Source organism: Dasypus novemcinctus, chromosome 5 (assembly GCF_030445035.2).
Source record: "Dasypus novemcinctus isolate mDasNov1 chromosome 5, mDasNov1.1.hap2, whole genome shotgun sequence".
Classification (NCBI taxonomy): domain Eukaryota; kingdom Metazoa; phylum Chordata; class Mammalia; order Cingulata; family Dasypodidae; genus Dasypus; species Dasypus novemcinctus.
Window position 1 is genome coordinate 5311974 of NC_080677.1, and position 14916 is coordinate 5326889.

Genomic DNA, 14916 nt, shown 5'->3' on the forward strand with positions numbered 1-14916 from the left:
TGGTGCCGCACACATGGAGAGCTGACACAGCAAGATGACACAACAAAAATAAACACAGATTCCCGTGCTGCTGATAAGGATAGAAGCAGTCATAGAAGAACATACAGCGAATAGACACAGAGAGCAGACAACTGGGTGGGGGGAAGGGGAGAGAAATAAATAAATAAATAAATCTTTTTTAAAAATGGGGGGGTATAAAGCATCATTAGGTGAGCCACGCACAGTCCTGCAGATTTGCAGGCAGGAACCTTGAGGCCATGCCTGCAGCTAGCATAGAGCCCCTTCCGCAGTGTCCTTGGCTCACACGGTTAAGCAGGTGCATCTTGACCGAAGTCTGGTGACACGAGCAGGTTTCCCCACCATGTAGCCCACGCCCTGGGAGTTTGCTCTGGAGCCGAGAAGGGATGTTTCTGTGTGTTTGTCTGCACATTTATTTGTTTATTTGTTTAAGGAAAAGTCTCCCTCTTTGTCTCTCCTACTGAACATTACAAGAGAAACCACAGCTAGCACCTAAATATTTAAGAAGAGACTGCCACAGACCCACTGGAGACATAGATCACTGTAAGAAGTTTAAGAGGATGTAGGAAATACTGAGTACTAGATGAAATAGGGATGCAGCGACATCTGTGGCATGCAGCTAAAGCAGTACAGGGAGGGAAGACATACATAGGAAGGAGAGAAGATGAAAATAATGAGCTGAGTAACCAAATTAAGCCAGCAAACAGCAACAGAATAAACGCCCAAAAACTAAAAGGAAATAATAAAGAGTAACAGAAATTAGTGATATGGAAAATAAGAACACAATAGAAAGGATCAACAAAGCCAAATGTTGGTTCTTGACACTGAGTAAAATAGATGATCCCTGGGAAGAAGGATCCAAAATACAGGAGAAAAGACATGTAAAGTATATGAGAAATACAAAAAAGGTAACTACAGATACTATATTGCAGAAATTTAAAAAAATAGAGACTACTATGAATAACCTTCTACCAAAATAATTATGAACAGTTAAACATTTATGAGAGACAACTGAAAATGTTACCAAAATTGACTCCAGAGTAAAGAGAAAACTTGAAAAATCATACCACTATTAAAAATCATATAGTTAAAAATAATAGTTAAAAATCATATAATCATATAGCAATTATTATATAAATAACTCTTTTTAATCCTGTAACTATTAAACTGTGCCAGTCATTAAATCTTGTCACAGCAGAAATACTCCAATTATTTTGACAGGAAATTCTGCCAAATTATCAAGGAACTTATCAGTCCAATCATAACTGTAATTCACAGAGAACAGAAAAAGAGGACATATTCCATCTCTTACGTCAAGAAGCTAGAATAACTTTGATTTCAAAGCCAGTTAAGAACCCAAGAAAGAAAAACTATAGGACAGACACAGTTAAATTCCAAAATTCTAAGTGAAACATTGGCAAATAAAATCCCAGGATTTTTTTTTTAAAGATGCTATATCATGAGCAAATTGTGCTTATTCCAGAAATGCCAGGATGGCTTCATATTAGAAAATTTTTAAATGTCATCATTACGTTACAGATAAAAAAGGAAAATGATGATTGCATAAGATGCAGGAAATGCTTTAGAGAAAATTCAAAACCCATTCATGACAAAAAGTCATAGTAAAAGAGGAACAGAAGAAAACTTTCTCAATCTGATAAACAATATCTACCCAAACATGGAAACAAACTTATTCTTAATGGTGAAATAGTAGAAGCATTTCCTTTAAAATTAGAAAAAAAATAGATTGCCTAAATCACCACCTCTATTCAATACTGCAGTCTCCTAGCCTATATAGTAAGAGAAGATACCGAAGTAAAACTATAAGAATTAGAATGGAACATATAAAACTCTCATTATTCTCAGATGATATGACTGCCTATGGTAAAAAAAAAAAAAAAAAGAGAAAATCTTTAATCCAATCATTGTAGCTAATAAGAGACCCCAGTGAAGTTTCTAGGTACACTAACATTTTTTAAAGTTGTATCCATTTATAGCTAAAACAAGCAACCCATGTAATTTTGAAAAAGATACCCTTTATAAAACCAAGAAAAAAGAGAGAGATTACTGAAATAAATATATCAAAACTTGTTTAGATTTTTATGGAAAAAATTATAGTAGTTTCTGGAACCTATCAATGACGTACATGAGTGGAGTGACATGTCAGACATGCAGAGAAGGACCCAGTATCAAACCACAGCGTGATTCTCAGAAATACCCTGGGGCTGGGCAGTTTTGGGGAACTTGATAAAACTGTCACATTTATATTCATTAGCACCGGACCCAGGGACGCCAAGAGGATATTGCAGAAAACTGTGGCGCGGGCGCTTGCCTGTCAGGTGTCAGGGTGGACTCTGAAGCAGCGGTGATTACGCCGGCGTGGGGCAGGGCAGGTGCAGACGCAGAGCAGGGCATCTGGAGAGAAGGCCCCGAGCACACCCTCAGGTGCTCAAATTCACATTCATGATAGCTACAATGTCAGAGACCAACCACCCAATAGGAAAAACATCAAGAAAAACGTCTTCACCAAAAAGGAAAGAGAAACAGCCTCTTAGTAAGTGCAAAATTATTTCATGTCATTAGCCACCAGAAATGCAAACTAAAACCAGAATGAGAGCACTGAAGAACGTGGGAAGTAAAGTCACTCGCTGCTAAGTGTTGGTGAAGCCGTGGACGATGGGGCTTGTGCGCTGCTGCTGTACTATCTGACACCATCATTTGAGACATGAATTTGGCACTGTCTTCCCCGTAATACTGTGGAAGCTACGCTTCATCGCATTGTCATGATGGGTTTCTCTCAGCACCTAGAGCCATGCATCAGCATGTGCTAAGCAGTACAGGCTGTCTAAGAAGCAGTGGAAAACAACAGGAGAACGAGTGAAAGATATGTTCACGCCATAGAATCCAATGAGGAGATGGAAATGAATGGACGAGAGCTGCATGTATGAATGGGAAGGAAACCCACAATTATTTTTCAAAGAAAAAGCAAGTTATAGGAAGTCGATGTGGCTCCAGTGACTGAGCTCCCACCTACACATGGGAGGTCCTGGGTTCGGTTCCTGTGCCTCCTAAACAAGACAATGAGCTGGTGCGATGGGCAGGCGCAGCAAGCTGACACAACAAGGTAACAAGAAACACAAGAAGCAAAACATAAGAGACAACAAAGCAGGGAGCAGAGGTTCCCAGGGCCTTCTACAGAGTGCGAGCAGGATGGCGAGTTGGCACAACAGGCAGCTGTGGCTAGCTGACATGATAAATTCGCAACAGACACAAGAGGAAAGACATAATGAGAGACACAGCAAAGCAGGGAAAGGTGATTTAAGCGATTAGGTGCCTCCCTCCCACATCAGAGGTCCCGGGTTTGGTTCACAGTGCCTCCTAAAGAAACAAGGAAGATGAACAGACAATAGCAAGTGCAAACAACGAGGGGGTGGGGAGAGATAAAATAAATCTTAAAAAAAAAAGCAAGTTATAGAAAAATACAGCAAATGATGCCATTTATGTTCTTTAAAAGCAGGCCAAACAAAACTAAAAATTTGTTTAAGGATTTTATAGAAAATTCTATAGAACTGCATAGGAGTGATAAAGCAAAATCCATCCTAGTGGCGTCCTCTAGGGATGGGGAGAGTAATGGGTGCAGGGAGGGACACACAGAGAGGGTTTAACTGGGTGGGCAAGTTTTGTCTCCTAAGCAGGGGGTGGATATGCAGGTATTTATGATGCTATCCTTTATACTTGTGTGGCTTTAATACAACACAACATACATTTTAAATTTTTATTTTATTTAATTTGTTTAGTCCCCTCCCTCCCCCTGTTTGTGCTGGCTGTCTGCTCATCTATTTAGGAGGCACTGGGAACCAAATCTGGGACCTGCCATGTGGGAGGGAGGCACCCAGTTGCTTGAGCCACATCTGCACCCTGCTTGTCATTCACTCATGGTGTCTCCTCGTTGCATCAGCTCACCATGTCAGCCCATCACACCAACTCATCAAATCAGCTCACTCTCTTTGCTCGTCTTCTTTAAGAGGCACAGGGAACCAAACTGGGGACCTCCCATGTGGGAAGCAGGTGCCCAACTGCTTCAGCCACATGTGCTACACGACATACATTTTTAATGAAAAATAAACAGCTCAAAGGTCATTGCAGACAATCAGTGGGAAGGGAAGTGTGATCCTCAGTGAAAAAGCTATCAATTGATACCTATAGATGTTTATGCTGCTTTCTTTCTCTGTCTCTTTGTCTTTCCATATACACGATAGATATGTATAGAAGGAGAGATAGATATACATAGACAATAGAATATACCTACTTATCTACGTGCCATATTATGTATGTATCTCTACATATGCCATATCGATATTGACATAGATACAGGCTTTCGGGGCTGGGAAGAGGCTTTCCTTAATATGGACAGGTCCAGAGGAAATTTCTCCAGTAGCTCCTCATAATATCCTACAGGGCAACAAAATTCCTACTGTTATAGACCAGTGATATTGACCAGACTCAGACTTTGAATATACTTCCACTTGAGAGCTTTATTAGCCATGCGGCGACTGTCTCATTCCTCTGCAGAGGAGAGAGCAGCCCCGAGTCTCAGGGAAGGGGTGGTTTTATAGCTTTAGGAAGGGCGCAGTCTACTGGTAAGCGAGCAAGCAAGCAGGCACAGAAGCAGAACGCTGCGGTTAGCTGAAGATAACGTATCTATGTTTTTTTTCTTTTTGAAAGGCTTCTTCTTGTAAGCAGTCCCATATTATTTATTGGCACTCTCCTTACAGGCCGTCCTGTTATTTATTGGCACTTTCCTTACAGACTGTCCTAAGTTATTTATTGGCAGTCTCTTTACAGACCGTCGTAAGTCATTTATCTATTTGAAGGCACTTGCAATTCCCACCTCCCAATGTAGTTCTATTTCTATTTTCCCAGTGCAGCCTTACCCTTACACTTCCTCCATACTCGTAATATCAGGTGCAGTGGATTTGTCTTCCCTTGGTCAAAGAGAGAATGCACATGAGAAAGTTTATTACAGCTTGCTGACACAGCCACTCTCAACTCCACAGAAATCATCTTTTCTGAATAAACCTAGCCTCCTCCGCACCGGCCTCTCCTCGGTGATAATCTCATCCTGGCATCCTTAGTTCGTGCTCTCTGGGTTTCATCTTTCAGTGACTCTCCCATTGTATTGTTTTCAACACTAAGCTCCTGTCAGATTGGCATTTCCCCCCTGGTTGGCCCTGAGCCTCCTTTGTCCACCGCGCAGTTCCTGCGAGATGGTGCCCAGGGCCCAGCGAAGCAGCAGGCAATCCCACAAAGCAGAGGCCCCTCAAATCCCGCCCTTTGGGGTGTGGGCCTGAGTTGTCGAGAATGGCAAACAAGTGAATTCTCCGCGGGATAAACAGGCGGCGGGAGGGAGCTCTGGGCCACCTCCGGCGGGCTTCCCAGCACGGCCACCCCGATCTCCCCGCCTTCTCCCCGCGCTCCACCCCGATTGTGATTGTTCGCCCCCAGCCAGGCCTCACGCACAGCGGGAACTGCGCCCGCCCTGCGCCCCACGCTCGCGGGGCCGTTGCCTCGTGGGCGCACAGGCGAGGGCTGGGGCCAGCGCAGCCGCTGACCCACGGGCGGGGGAGACGGAGCAAAGGCGCGGCGGGGCCGAGCGCGGGCCCCTGGCCACTGAGCCCCTCTCTGTGCTCCCCAAAACCAGGGTGAGAAAGAGAACCGACCTGACCGGAGCCTTTAAGCTGGACCCGCTGTACCTGAAGCACAGCCACCAGGATTCGGGTAAGCGGGTGCCCTGGCCCTGCGCGGCGCGGCGGGGTCACAGGGTGGCGGGGCGCGGCCGCGGACACCGGTGTGCAAAGGCCCCGGGGCGCCTTCCCTGGAGCGGCTGGGTCCCGGGCGCCGGGCCCTGTTGCGGGGGCGCCGCGGCGGAAGCGTCTGGAACCTGGGCGGGTCAGGGCGCGGCGGTGACCTGAGAGCGCAGTGGCCGAGTGTCCGCACGGACAGATGCCCAGGGGAGAACAGGAAGGGCAGGGCAGAGAGCTGGCCGGGGGCGGGGGAAGGGCACCGGCGTGAAGTCCGGGCGAGGCGCGCGGGGGGCGCACCCCGAGGGCGTCGGTGCACCTGCGCTTGGGCCGCCCCAGAGTCCACGGAGCCGGGGAGAGCGGGACACTGCGCAGGCTGCGCAGGGCTGCCCCGGGGCGGGGCCCGCTGGGGACCGCTGCGGGGGCGGAGGGGTCTCCCGCCGGCTGGGTGCTTCCCAGGGGCCAGGCGGAGGGCAGCACGGGAGGCGGCCGCGCCCCCTGACTTTCCTGGCTGGTTAGCAACGTTCTCCTGGCTCCGGGAGACCCTCGGGAATGGCTCCGGTGGTGGCTCCTGAAACGCCCTTCCAGGATGCCACGAAAGTCCTGTAAAACCTGAAGTCTCCGCCGCGCCTGGCTGCTGGCTGCCTCCGAGGCCCCCCACCAGCGCCTGCGCTGAGGTCACCGGGCTCTGCCGGCCGAGCCAAGGGGCTGAGACCCAGGATTCTCTGCCGGGGTGGGGTGGCCTGATCCAAGACGAAGCCCGCGGGTTTAAGAAGGATCCCGGCTGATATAAATGTTTTTTATAAATGTGTTTTTTTAAGATTTATTTTTTATTTATTTCTCTCCACCCCTCCCCCAACCCCAGTTGTCTGCTCTCTGTGTCCATTCGCTGTGTGTTCTTCTGTGACTGCTTCTATCCTTACCAGCGGCATGGCAATCTGTGTCTTTTTGTTGTGTCATCTTGTTGTGTCAGCTCTCCGTGTGTGCAGCGCCATTCCTGGGCAGGCTGCACTTTCTTTCGCGCTGGGCGGCTCTCCTTACAGGGCGCACTCCTTGCGCATGGGGCTCCTCTAAGTGGGGGACACCCCTGCGTGGCAGGGCACTCCTTGCGCACATCAGTACTGCGCGCGGGCCAGCTCCACACGGGTCAAGGAGGCCCCGGGTTTGAACCGCGGACCTCCCATGTGGTAGGTGGGTGCTCTATCTGTTGAGCCAGATCTGCTTCCCTAAATGTTTTTTTAAAAGCCTTATTTTCTGTACCTGTTTCTATTTTTTGAAAACACCACCCTCGGAAATACAGTTTTTGAACATTTATGTCCTCGCTCGTAGCCTAGACAGGCTCCTGGAGTTCTCTAAACACGTGCGGGCCACGGCAGCAGTGGGGCTCTGCGGCCCACAGGCCACTGCCCCCTCCCCGCGTGAGTTGCGTCTCCCTTACACAAATGCGCTTTGCCTGGAGCAGCCCCTGCCCGTTCTCACCTCCCCAGACCTGCCCGGTGAGCCTCCAGGTTGTGCTCAGGATCACAGCCTGCGTGGAGGACCTCGGGGGGGGGAGGGTCCCCACAGGACGCCTAGCTTGGCGCCCTCAATGTACTGACGAGGCGAGGGCCCTGAGGTGGCGTTCTGGTGGCCTCGGCGGAGGGAGCCCAAGCAGGAGCGGCAGAATGGCAGGCGGCGCCGGGAGCACCGGACCTCCGTCCTGACGGCCCACATGGGTGCTGCGAGAAGGGTCCAGGCTGTGCCTTGCCTGCTCCAAGTCTTCCAGCGGCTTCCGCTGCCCCTGGACAAAACCCTGCGTCACCGCAGGGCCGGGCCCAGCTCTGTGCACCTGCTCCCCTGGCTCCCGGTGGCAGCTCCGGGCCCAGCCTGGAGCATCCTCCAGGGGCCTCGAGGGGTGGCTCAGCAGGTGGGCCCAGGCCCTTCCTGGCTGGTTCGCCTCATCGCCATCATCGTCTTCGCGGCACGGTCCTCAGCTGAGCCAAGCTTGCTCAGCGGTTTGCGTGTTTGTTGTCTGTCTGTCCCACTGGCACATGAACTCCTTTGGGGAGTGACAGTTGCCATCCGCTCGCTGCTGGGACAGGGCCTGGCTGAATGAACTGTAACCATGGAAGCAGCAGCAGGTGTCTCAGTCTACCAGAAAACTTCAAATACCAGACTGGTTCGGGCATAAGGATGGGGTTGTATTGGCTCATGATTTGAGGCTGGAGGAAGTTCAGAGTCAAAGTAAGGGCCAGGCTGACTCTCCGCTGAGATTCCTCACGCTCCGTGCTGGCTGCCGGCATCTCCTGGAGGTCCTTGGTTGTAGCTCTGCCCCCCATCACGGGGCGACAGCCTCTTTCTTCCCTCCTCCCTGCCAGTTTCCGGCTTTATACGCCTCCAGCAGTCAGGACAAGGCCCACCCTTCCTCAATGGGCCACACCTTACCTAAAATTAGCAGCTTCAAGAGGTCCTTAAGGATATGTGGGAGCCACTAGGGAGCCACAGCATGCCTCGACGGGCCTGTGTTAGACCCAACTTCCAAAGCCACGGCTCCCTCCTCTACCACTCTGAACCGCAGGACCGCAGCCCACCTTCGCCCTTCTCACCTTATCCCCGGCCTGAGGCCGCGCATCTGGAAACACGCGTCTGCGGGATCCCGGCCCGGTGATCTTTCCCCCACGCCATCCTGGATCTGCTGCTTTAGGCATGAGGCGAGATGAAAATGCCAGTCAACCATTTTTCACCATCAGTGAGGAGCCGCTGATTCCAGGATGATGAAACTGACCCAGCGGGTATCCCTGAGTATCATTTCTGTGCCAGATGCTGGGCCACCATCCAAGGATGCGCAGATGAATTCTCCCACCAAGAGCTGGATCCTGTTTTGTTATAGCTGCGATCACCGTTCATATCACAAATTTGCATTCCCATGCACGAGTGAATGAAGGATGAATGATTTACGTGATCTGAATGCTAATTTACTGATGGGCGCTAGAAGAAATCTCAGATTTCATGCATATGCAACTGCAGACAAGCTAACAGGAATCCACCTATAACCCAGCATTTCCATTTTGTGTCTGGGGTATCCTGCTCTCGGAGGATTGCCCTTGAATCTGTTTCCTTGAAAAGTGCCATGAAGTAGAGGAATGCTGAAGAAAGCCCAGCCCCAGACCCCTGGGCAGATTCACACCTGTTTCAGGAGATGACGTATGCAATATAGGAAATTTACCTTGAGGACAGGAAGTACAGGTGTGTCTAACGGTCTCTCTTTTCTTTTTCTTTCTTTTCTGCAGGTCTCATCACTGATTATAGGGTAAGTGGAAGCTCTGTCTCATGAAGCTCCATGTCAGCTATCATCCCCAGTGTGCGTAGAATGCTTGGTGTTTTCGTGAGATTTAGCCTTCACTGCTGCGCATTATGCTCGTGATCCCACAAAAGGTCACCTCTAACGTGGCCCCAACTGGCAAAGTAGGTGGAGTTCTGCCGTGCAGCTTTGCTGAGCCCACCACATAGTGGTCTTAGCTTAGGAGAGATGGGCCATGTCCTCCTTGGAAGGGAGAAGGGCGCTGTCCTAGCCCCACAGCGCCGCTGCCCTGGCTGGGGCTGGCCGTGGGAGGACGAAGCTTCGGGGAGCATGGAAGGAAAGCACTTCGGTGGGGTGTGGTCAGCTCAGCAACCGTGTTCCTCAGTGCTGTGCTTTTCTCTCCTTTCCACTGTAAAGTTTACTTTGGCGACTCCCGGTTGTCCTAGCCTTACACTGGAAAGGAATTCGGAGCCGAGGCCAGTGGTGGGAGCTTTATCAAAAAAGAAAACCTCAGGCGGAAGGCGGCCGTGAGGGGATCCTTGAATGGGCTGTTTCTGCTCATCAGGAGAAGCCCGCGTCCAGCTCCTCTCTGACCACTCGTGCTGGGCAGCAGACTTCGTGTGCAGGGACCTCATTTCCTCAAGATTACCTCTCTGGGGCTGCGCCTCCCCGCCGAGCACCTGGGGAGCTCTCGCTGCCAGCTCGGAGGCCAGGGCACAAGGCGAGCATCCCAGTCCATCGAGGCTCACCCCAGGACAGGGTTTTGGCCAAGGCTGCCTGGTCCCGGCCAGCTCAGGTCAAGTGCGTAATGGCTGTGGTTCAAAGCCGCGAGGTGGCTGAGTTATTTAACATTTTAATATAAAATCCCTATTTAGGATCCAAGTTATCCTTTAGGAAGTTATTATTTAAGGGGCAATATGACAGTAGTAAAAAAGAGTTTGGAGAACAGGATCACCGCGAGTCCCTCCATCCGAACACAGCTGTGGGTGTGGCATTTGCGTGTCTTCCTTTTGTCCAGGGCTGCTTTTGTTTTGCTGAAACTAAAATTATAACATCCTGTACTTCTCCGTAATCTTTGTAGTTGCAGAAAGGTTACATGGAATTCCATGTTCTATGGTAAAATTATTTATCTGTTTCCCTGTTGTTGGACAATTAGGTGCTTCTGGTTTCATTTGCTTTTACAAATCACTCTGCATTGGACACCTTGTATATGTAGTTTTTTGCTTATGATGAGTTATTTCCTGGTGTGTAAGACCTGGAATGGGGATGATGAGGTCAAATGACATGAAAAAAATCACACCTTTTATGCTTCTTTAAATTTTCTTTCCCATAGCTGAGCTATTAGCTTCAAGAAGAGGGATTTCAGGGGAAGCGGACTTGGCCCAGTGGTTAGGGCGTCCGTCTACCACATGGGAGGTCCGCGGTTCAAGCCCCGGGCCTCCTTGACCCGTGTGGAGCTGGCCATGCGCAGTGCTGATGCGCGCAAGGAGTGCCCTGCCATGCAGGGGTGTCCCCCGCGTAGGGGAGCCCCACACGCAAGGAGTGCACCCCATAAGGAGAACCGCCCTGGGTGAAAGAAAGTGCAGCCTGCCCAGGAATGGCGCCGCCCACACTTCCTGTGCCGCTAACAACAACAGAAGCGGACAAAGAAACAAGATGCAGCAAATAGACACAGAGAACAGACAACTGGGGGGGGGGGAATTAAATAAATAAATAAATCTTAAAAAAAAAAAAAAGAAGAGGGGGTTCAGAACATGAGGTTTGGCCAAGAAGCCTTGCATTCTCTATGATTGCGAATGGCCTCCTGGCAGGTGGAAACAGAATCGTTAGTCAAGGGCCCGTCCTGGGCCGTCATGGGCAGAGTGGGTGGATGTTCCCGTTTCACAGATAAGGAGAGAGAGGTTCAGAGAAGTGAACCCCCTTACTTAGGATAGAACCGAGAACCTTGGCCCAAAGCTCACTCACTAACCCACATGGCCCATATTTGCATCCATGTGGCTGGATTTTCAAGTGTGGGACAAACTCCAGGAGGTAGGGTTTATAAAAACTTGAATTGTGGAGGGAAAACTACCCGGAAATAGCTCATCTGGTGCCCAAGAAGCCTCAAGTACGAATCAGCTGCTACATGCAAAATCATTTTGGCTGATCCATGTGTGAGAGTGGAATGGGCTTTCCTCCTGATTTCTCAGGCATTTCCCTCAGCAGGAGTCCACAAGACACCTACAGAGCCCGCTCTGAGCTGGACGACGTGCAGGGCTTGGCGCTGCAGTGAACTGGCAAGCCAGCGAGGCTCCCTGTCCCCTCTGAACTTTGGCCTGGCAGGAGGAGAGGCTGGGCCAGGCCAGGCAGCACAGGCGGGAGGTGCTTCACTTGTCTAAGGCAGGCACATGGGCTGGAGGAGGGCATTGACGGCCCCTGCCCCGGGCGCTGGGCACGTGGGAAGCAGCTCAGGGCCCTGTCTGCATGAGCTGTCAATCACACTGTGTGCATTTTCACTCCAGCACCACGTAAATTAAGTCCACCTTGCTCTTCTTTCAAACGTTAGTTTTAAATCACATTTGATTTCAAGGACGTTGATGGCAAATGAATTTTGAAAGCAGCATCTGTGCTGAACAATGGCAGGGAACCATTGGGGATTAGCCAGTTAGGGAAGCTGTGAGTACAAGGCAAGTTAGGTTAATTTTTACTGAATATTTCAATACCTTAGATACGCTTTGCTAAATAGAAGACGGCTGTGTGCACGTGGGGAGCACGGGCTGTTGCCATGCCGGCCCTGTGAGCATGGACCAGTCACTAAGCTCTTCCATGCCCGCTTTCTCTGCAGTAACTCTGGATGTCGCAGGGTTGCCATGAAGATAAAGTGAGGTAGTGTTTGTAGGTACCCAGCAAAGGGCGAAACAATGCCAAATGCCTCTGAACCTGAAGACGAGTCCACATTTCCCGTTGCAACTTAAGCTTCCGTGGAATCTTTGCTCTCCTTCCTAAATTCTCCCCTTCTACCCCTAACCCATCAGCTGTAGGAATCCCCAGGTAGTACTTTTATTACAGTTCAGAACTGGATATCATTTGTTCATTCAACAAGTATCAAGATCCTCCTCCCGGCCCCTTCCTTCTGGGCCGCAGAAGAGCCCCAAGCCGTGGAGAACAGGAGGCCCCGCCCCTCTCAGGCTGAGCCCAGCCACCACCTGCTCGGCAGCGCCACCGTGTGGCCGCGCACCCCGGGCAGCACCCACAGCCGAGGGTCTCGATGATCCCCACGGGGAGGGGTCCCCGGACCCGACGAGGAGGAGGAGGGTCCCATCCAACGTTTCAGAGTAGATGACTAACGTCAAAAAGGAACAGGAAGGGCCGCCACTTGCTCGACCCTTGTCCACCTTCACGCCACAGGTCCTTTCCTCCTGGTTTTATTTACAACCCTTGAATAACCAAGAAGAACCCTTGAATAACCTTGAATAACCAAGCCGACAAACTCAGGAAGAACTAGGGAGCACGGAGGGAAGCTTCCTTGAGGGCCATCCCATGGACAGGCTTGCTGTTTTCTGGTGATGGGTCTGGGGGCCATTCTGTAGTGGTACGTGGGGCAGGAAGTGAATCGGTAGTGTTCTAGAAAATGGGGCCAGCACGTCACGGCTCTCGGCAGCGGAGCAGCATGTTCTGGAAATGGGGCCAGCACGTCATGGCTCTCGGCAGCAGGGTAGCGTGGGTTTCCATTCCCTCCTCACTCATAGGCAGAGACGGCCCCCTCTCCCCCATGGATGGGAAGCTCTGCAGGGGCTCATCTGTGTTTGCTCACTCTAGAGCCCTGGAGCCCGGCCCCGGGCCCCCCGTGGGCCATCAGGAGCTCCTGTTGGGTGCATGCGCGGGCCACCAGAGCCCCCCCCCCCCCCGTCACCTGCTCGGCTCGCCCCTCAGAGCATGGGCCCGCTGCCACCACCACCGGCTTTGCCGGGCTCCGGGGGTCACGGCAGCCGGGGGGGCACGGCCTCCAGGGGATTAACTGCCTCCAAGAGAAGGAAGCGAGCCGACGAGCTCTTGGTAAACTTGCACTGATGCATTGCTGTCTGTTTTATTTCAGCACTGGCAGATACCACTGGGCCGAAGATTTCGCTCTTTGAAAATGTGGTTTGTGTTTAGACTGTATGGGGTCCGAGGACTGCAGGCTTACATCCGCAAGGTGACCTTCTCCTACTGTTTACCTGAGTACTGTGAGGTCTTAGGGGACTTGAGGAATACGTATCCCTTAATAAGCACCTGTATGAAAAGGGAGCCAGGCTGTGGTTGGGTTATTGCAATTACGGCACGTATTTAAGATGGTCTACTGCACTACTGAGGGTCCTTGAAGACAGTTCCATTCAGGCAACAGATTATCAGCTCCAGGAAGTGGAAGTACCAGGTTGGTTTTCTTTTAGCCACAGCTATCCAAAGTGAGGGCCACTCAACCATGGCCATAGTGAGATCACGATAGTTTGCCCGAAAGTAATGAGAATTTAGAATTGGGCAAGGGAGAGGGTAAGGGACTTAGATATCACCTAGTCCACTCGGTTCTCTAAGTGTGGACCCTCGGGCGGCAGCAGCGTTACCTGGGAACTGGTTACAAATGCAGATTCTCAGGCCCCACCTGGACCCTCTGCATCAGGCTGGCCCTGAGACCTAACAAGCCACCCCAGGCGAACGGGATGCACACACAAGTCCGAGTCCCTGGGCCAGCCAGCTGCCTCTGCCAAGGAAGCAGGGAGTCCAGTATGTGCTGGGATTCGCCCTGGGCACCGCCCTTCAGCCAGCTGCACAAGGCGGTCGTTTCCAGCTGTGCCCTTTCCAAGCTGTGCCCGTATCTGGGTGGGCTGAGGTCCGGGGAGTCGCTGGAATGGGGCGCGGCAGCCGGCGCCAGCCCCAACGACAGCCCTCGGCGAGGTCTTCCTTTAAAGCTTGGTGCTGGGGCTCCGCCGGCTGTGCGGCCGTGGGCAGGCAGGGGCTGGCTGTCCCTAGACGGCCCTGCCGCAGGAGATACAGGTAGCCCAATCCTGCCTTCCGGGAGGCTCCAGAGATGGTCAAGCCTGTGTCCAAGGTGCAAGTGGCGCTGCTCCAGGAACCTGGCGGCCAGAGCAGCGCCACGGGCTTTGGCCCCCTCTGCTGGTCGGACTAGAAACCACTCGTTGAACAAGGTGCTTCCATCCGGGCCACAACCCCGTTCTCCCAGCCCAGATACTCCTTGGACGTCCACAGCGTGCAGGATGCCCCTGTTAAAATGAGCAAGACGTGCTCCTCGGCCGTAGAGAGCATGATTTCCTCAGACCACAGGCTGCTGTCGCCAGCTTTTAGTTCTATCAACCTCTGAAGTTAACTGGGATTGGTGCATTCAATGGGATGAAATGACCCCATCTCCCGGTATGGACGCCGTGGAGTCTGGGGTGCAGGGCAGAAGCCCTGGCGCTGGGCAGCTGCGTACGAATCCCAGCTTGGCCCAGTCCTCATCATCCTCATTGAGCATGAGGTTTGCCCTCTTTGACCCTCAGGCTACTGGTCTGCAGAATGGGTACGATGATGGTATCTTCCCTTAGGAGTACATGCTGGGGAAGCACACAGGGCACCGTCCAAAAAAACAATGCAGGGAGTGGGTGTAGCTTAGTGGTTGAGCGCCTGCTTTGCATGTACGAGGTCCTGGGTTCAATCCCGGTACCTCCTAAAACAGCTGCTTTTAAGGGTAGTGGGTGTAGCTCAGTGGTTGAGTGCCTGCTTCCCATGTATGAGGTCCAGTGTTCAATCCCTGGCCCCAGTACTTAAAAAAAAAAAAAATCCCAGCTTAGCCCAGTCATCATC

The 14916-nt window shown here is 51.5% G+C and overlaps 1 protein-coding gene across 4 annotated transcripts in view; it reads left to right on the forward strand.

The window, feature by feature from the left end:
- Positions 1-14916, forward strand: part of DDC (dopa decarboxylase) — a 104444-nt gene that overhangs the window by 82774 nt on the left and 6754 nt on the right. For all 4 annotated transcript variants that reach the window (XM_058296627.2, XM_058296629.2, XM_058296628.2 and 1 more), the window contains exons 10-12: positions 5720-5796; positions 9089-9108; positions 13175-13273. In XM_058296627.2, the coding sequence (XP_058152610.1) occupies positions 5720-5796; positions 9089-9108; positions 13175-13273 (196 nt within the window). The remainder of the gene's footprint in view (positions 1-5719; positions 5797-9088; positions 9109-13174; positions 13274-14916) is intronic.